The 6,529-nt window shown below is 39.4% G+C and overlaps 1 protein-coding gene across 1 annotated transcript; it reads left to right on the top strand.

The window, feature by feature from the left end:
* The first annotated feature begins 316 nt into the window (after nucleotides 1–316).
* sox14 (SRY-box transcription factor 14) lies at nucleotides 317–2,793 on the top strand. Its single transcript, XM_088349853.1, has one exon. It carries the CDS (start codon nucleotides 777–779, stop codon nucleotides 1,560–1,562), a length of 786 nt encoding a protein of 261 aa, XP_088205979.1. The 5' UTR covers nucleotides 317–776; the 3' UTR covers nucleotides 1,563–2,793.
* Nucleotides 2,794–6,529: the final 3,736 nt, after the last annotated feature.

Below are 6,529 nucleotides of genomic sequence, written 5' to 3'. Positions count from 1 at the left end.
TTGGCGGGGTTACATTCTTACGGAAATATTTTATTGAGCAAAAACTAATTTTCATTTACAAATACTTTTTTTTCTTATTTTGTCCAATATTTGTTGTTTTCTTACTTAATTTTTCACGGGTTAGGGTTCAAAATCAACGTTAGGACAATCTTTGCGCTCCTAGGTCGTACACTGGTGCTAAGGTGCGGCATGCGGGCAGGTTGCTCCTCTCGGCCGCCACAATTGCTCAGCAGCGCTGCGCCGCACCTCTGCGCGTGACGTCACGTCGTGTGCAAGATCCCCACGCAAGCCCTGCCTTTCAAGTGGGCCGCTTTTGGCTCGCTCCTCGCCGCTCTCTGCGCTCATTTGCAAGGCGCGCCAGGTACTGCAGATCCACAGAACAACTGCATATCCACGGAAGAACTGCAAATCCACGGAACACGCCACAGAGAACCCCCGAGCGTACTGGCCGGCAAACAAAAAAAAAAGAGAGAAGGAAAGAAAAGGACAAGAAGGAAGGAGAGAAGACACTTTATTATTATCATTTTTTGTGTGGATTCTTCTTATTTTCTTCTAACGTTCATGCAGAAGGGGAATTTTGCGCGTGCTTTGTTTGGATTCTGAACGTTTTTCCTCCTTTTTTGCACTTTTTCTCTCTTTTACTTCTCCAACAAAGACTGGAGCGTGTCATGCCCGCAACGATCTCGCATCTTCCCGGCAGCAGGTGAACTCCTTCACAACTTTTTTTTTCTTCCTCCCTCCCCCTCCCAAACCCGTCCCCCCTTGCTGTCCCCAACATGTCCAAGCCGGCCGACCACATCAAGAGGCCCATGAACGCCTTCATGGTCTGGTCCCGGGGTCAACGGCGGAAGATGGCCCAGGAGAACCCCAAAATGCACAACTCTGAGATCAGCAAGCGTTTGGGTGCAGAGTGGAAACTGCTGTCCGAGGCCGAGAAGCGGCCCTACATCGATGAGGCCAAGCGATTGCGCGCACAGCATATGAAGGAACACCCGGACTACAAGTACCGGCCCCGGCGCAAACCCAAAAACCTCCTAAAGAAGGACCGATATGTGTTCCCGTTGCCCTACCTTGGGGACGCAGAGCACCTGAAGGGTCTCCCCCTGCCTTCAGATGCGCTCTTGGGGCCCTCGGAGAAGGCAGCAACGCGCGCTTTTCTGCCTCCCACCTCCGCCTCTCACTATTCGTCTTTTTTGGACGCAGCTTCCGTAGCGGCGGGATTCGGTCAAAAAATGGGGGACGTTCCCCACGCTCTGCATGGGGCAGCCGCTGCCGCTGCAGCAGCCGGCGTGCCCTACTCGTCTCTCGGTTACCAGGGCGCCGCGGCGGCAGCAGCCGCGGCGGCGGGGGCATTCGGTTCTCTGGGTTGCGCACCCGGGCACCACCCGCATGCGCACACCCATACACATCCGTCGCCCACGAACCCGGGTTACGTGGTGCCGTGCAACTGCAGCGCCTGGTCCGCATCCAGCTTGCAGCCTCCTGTGGCCTACATCCTTTTTCCAGGTATGAGCAAGACTGGAATTGACCCTTACTCGTCCGCGCACGCCGCAGCGATGTAAGCGGGCGTCCACGCATGTTTGGGAGGAAAAAACACAAAACAAAACACGTCAAGACGGAGTGACTTTTGGGGGGGGATGCATGTACATAAAACCACGCGCGGGGACGACTGGAAGTGACATCTTTTTTCTTTACCTTTTCCCCGCTCGAGGATTGTAACAAATGTTTATACTACCAGAAGAAGAAAAAACAGAATAAGGAGGCCTTTAACTTTATTTATTGTGTGCATCTCAATGATTATTTGTGTTGATTATTACATACCTGTCAACGTGAGCCGATTCATCCCCTTATCAATGATTGCTATTCCCATTAATAAGACATAAGACACATTACAAACGCAACGTGGCACTTGTTTACTCATAGCAAGACAAGTTAAACAAAAACAAATATAATTTGCGTAAACAAGTTGATTTTTTTTACCAAAACACACAGTGATATTCTTAGTTATTTCCCCACTTGCAGTAAATGTAGTGTTTAGTGTTTTTTTTCTCTTTAACAGACTTTCACAATTTAGTAAATTTTATTTACCAAAATAAACAACAGAAACGATTCTTTCAGCATCTTAGTTTTTTTTCCAAAATTGTATCTAGTGTTGCTTATTATACGTAGCAGTGCAGCATTTCGCCGACTTCAGCTATACAGTTTTAATCTGTAACCGAAACCGTCACAATTTAGTGTGAACGTTACATTTACCAAATAAACAACAACAAAAAACATTCTTTCAGCATCTCGGCTAGTTATTTCCCCACATGCGTTAAGTTTAGTGTTGCTTATTTTATGTAGCGGTGCACGATTTCTCAGACTTCATCGTCTTTAGTAATCTACAAGGATGTTGTCTGCTACCAGTGACCGAGACGATCTGGATTAGTGTCAACATGCATGGCAAGAGATCATTCAATCGTTTGTATTTATATGTTACCATATAAATGTTTTTACGGCGTAACCATTTTGAAATGATCAAACAACCGGGGAAAAGGAATACGCTGACTGGTATGTGATTCTTATCGATTATGATTACCCTCCCCTTCGATTGGCTCGTACGGGTTCTCAATTAAGGCTAATTGTTTGACGTTTATTTTATTTTGTGTTTTCTAATTTAATTGAATGTGTATTTTTTATTGAAGGGAAAATAAACAATTAAAAGAGCAACTGTCATGTATCTGTAGATGGTTGACCCCGTCTTAACAGACAAGGAGGATTCAAAAGTGTCTAATAAAAAGACAATCTCGCTCATTTCATGCTTTGCCAAAACTATTATTTGTATCTCAGAGTTAGATCTGGAACTGAAACACATTTAAACTTCGTGTCATTCTCATTTTGAGGACCATCTTTGTACTTTTTTACACAGCTTACATGGAAATGTGGGTAGAAAAAAAGATTTCACTGTTTCTGGTGTTGGGACTAATCTAAAAATAGTCATAACATTTGAAGTTTATAAAATATATAATTTAGGGGTTTTCTTTTAATAATGCAGTAGCGTGTCAGGTGGGTTTAATCTCGAAAACAACTTTAAGGTGAGAAGAAGAGCAGAGGCCTCCCGGGATTGAAGTCTGTTGGACCCCTTTGGCTGCTTGCTGGCCACGCATTCCGCGGAGTTTTCGGAAGTGGATTAAAAAAAATCCTCCCCCCCAAAAATCACTTTGTGTTTATATGTGTGCAAGTTTGCCAACTCAGCAAAGAAAAAGCGCTACCTTCAAACGAAGCGATCACGTGTCTCAACATGCGCGTTTGACTCATTAAAACAAAAGACTTGGCGAGTGCACACGCAGGAATTCACTTTGCATGAGTGTTTGTTAACTGGGAAGCTAGAGCGAGGGGCTGTGCACGCGCATGCGGTGCACGCGCCTTTTCTAATTAAGAATTTCATTTTGCACGAGCAAATTGTTGACTTTATCTGGCAGAAACATATGCTGCACACGAGTGGAGGTGCAATCTATCCCTGGGGGGGTGAGGGGAGGTGTGAGTAGGGGGCGGCTGGGGGTACGCACAGCTTGTAAATGAGGATATACTTGAAGTTGGATACCTCCAAAAATTGGAGTGGGAGTGAATACACATTTATATGCATTTTTATTTGGGATTTTTTTGGGTTATATTTTTTATTGCTTGCGAAATGTTATTGAACTACTTTTCATTGCACTATATTACGATACACTATTTATTTCACTATTATTGTAACTTAGGCCAATCTTAAGCACTACTTCGTAAATGGTTTTACCTTTTTATCCTATATTTATTTTTAGATTATTTTTGAAATATGGGGTGCCATCTTATTGCATACAATAACAACAGCAATGACAATAAAGACAACTTCATTCAATTCGAATTTTTATGATGCGATATTTTATTGTATGCTTTAATAGAACAATCCTTGCATTTATTGGCATTATTGATGTGGACGTTTTCATCCGTAAGGGGGAGTTTTGGCATCATTATGGGGCGGGCTTTGCTTATTTTATCGTTAACTTGCATTGCCGATGCATAGTTTAAAATATTCTTAAATTTGTTTTTGTGATTTAATTTTGTATTATTGTTAAGAGACTACATTGTTCCGAATTAAATTTAATTTGTATTATTGTCGAAGACAACACGAGGGTTGAAAGCAAATGATATAATACAAAATGTCATGATCAATGGGCAAAAATATGCAACAATAGTGCAAAGAAAAACAGTGCATCCCATAAACAGTGCAATGATATATATATATATATATATATATATATATATATATATATATATATATATATATATATATATATATATATATATATATATATATATATATATATATATATATATATATATATATATATATATATATATATATATATATATATATATATATATATATATATATATATATATATATATATATTTTAAATAATATTTTTAAATTATATTTTAAATAGGTTCCTGGGGTGGATACATATACATATAGTTTTGCACACTTAATGCATTCATAATTTCGGATGGTATTTTTTTTTTTTGCTTTTATAACTGTAGTGTATTAATAATTGAGTTGATTTGATTTTGGTATATTGCAATTTGAAAGGCAGGAATATTTAATTTTATTGTATTTTGTGAATTGTACTTTATTTTATATTTATTCATATATTTGCATGTTTCTACCTCATAAGTTTCACTTGTTTCTGGGAAAATGATTTAATGGCACTATTTTGCATCAAATAACGTTTCTCTGGGAAAAAAAGTCAAACACATTGGGGGAAAGCCTTACATCTAAAATTTTCGGGATTATATCACACATTTTTAGGAACCAGAATTTTTGACCCTATGATCGGTTTCGAGTCCTGCACTCTCAATTGTCGAATTGAGTCTTTTTGATATTTCGTCAGGATTTTTTTCTAAATATATTTCATACATCACATCGATCGTTTATTGACAAGACTCAAAATACAACCAAAACATTTCAGCTGAAAAAAATCGAAATAATGCATTCGATTTAAATGTTGTTTTATTTGTTTTTGGGTTATATGGACTACCCGGAAATCATCAAAACAGTATTGTGTCGTATAAAACAGTTTTTGAGTGTTTGCTTCAGGTTTTTGACCATGGATGTTCTGTTTAACTTCCCGGACGCCCAATTGTTGTCAATGCTTCGTGTGGATGTGTTTCTAAATGTCTGCACGTCGATCAATTTTGGTGTATTCACCAAACTCCAAATACAACCAAAACATTACCGCTGCCATATTTAAAAAAAAGGTAAAATAATGCATGAGGTGTAAATGCTATTTTTGCAGTCTATGAACTATACCTACTTGTATTTGCACGGAATCACGCACGGCTCCGGTACTTTTCTTATCTGCGTGGCAGCACCCGCACTTCGCACTTCATCCTCCTCATCCTCAGCCTTCTCGTCAATTGCAGTCACCGAGGACGAGAATTGTTTTTTTTATTTCGTTTGATTCTCATCCTCGCGCCTTTCTTCCCGATTTCCAGGTCATTTATACGCTTCATTTACTGATAAAAGTCCACAGGGGAGGAGGAAAACGGGCCCCTTTTTCCTACGACACACTTAAAATCAAAGACAATTACGCTTTATTTTTTGGGTGCGTTTAATTAAATTGCCTCCACTTAGCAGCATTTATTAGAGATGGTGCGTTTGAAAAGCTCTGATGTGATAAAAGGCAGGAAAAAAATGTGATTAAAAAGGGAGGAAGAAAAGAGAGCGAGCAGAAACTGCAAAATGCTTGTGTGGGCGCACGGGAAAGGATAAAACTGATCTCATTTCGGCATATTAAATATTGTCTCCCAAAAAGGATGAAAAGCACCCTCGTCCGTATCTGAAATTGAATCTGGGATAGCATTTGGACGTGCAAGGCGAGGAAAAGGAAAAAACACACACACTTTGTGGTGTGTTGTTTGAAGCATGATGCTCTCTTTTTTAAAGGCAAAGAAATGATAAAAATGTAAAATATATTTATTTACAAGGCACAAAGCTTAGAGGGAAAGGAAACGCGTTGCAACGCTTGTTTGATGGTTTTTAAATAAAAGGTGATTTGCATCCACGCATTAGTTCCAAAGAGACAGAACGCACTGAGCATTTTAAACAATTTTGGGGTCTTTATTTGTGTTACCTGTGCACAGTAGTATACTTTTTTTCAGGTCATATTTTACATAAATTCAAACTAAAATCTATCGTTTTTTGCAATCAAAATCTTATTTTAAACGTACTATTTCAGAAATTTATATGACACCATCAAAGGATCAAGGGAACTTTTATCGAAATACAAACGATCATCCATTAAGTTTATTTTGGAAGCAAATTGGTTGGTTGGTTGGTTGGATCCCTTAACCACTAGGGTCGTAGTGGCACCATTTCCCGTGTCACTTTGAAATAAGTTGCTTTTGATCAATTTAAATAACATCAATAATCAGATCAAAGAGTTATAACGAGTCCATAAAATCAAAGTTGCGCCTATAATATTGATTTTTGGTATCGGGAATTTATTTT

Source organism: Urocampus carinirostris, chromosome 12 (assembly GCF_059441175.1).
Source record: "Urocampus carinirostris isolate Australia breed hairy pipefish chromosome 12, RoL_Ucar_1.0, whole genome shotgun sequence".
Taxonomy (NCBI): Eukaryota; Metazoa; Chordata; class Actinopteri; order Syngnathiformes; family Syngnathidae; genus Urocampus; species Urocampus carinirostris.
The sequence above is the reverse complement of the archived record's forward strand: the minus strand, read 5'-3'. Positions and strand labels throughout refer to the sequence as shown.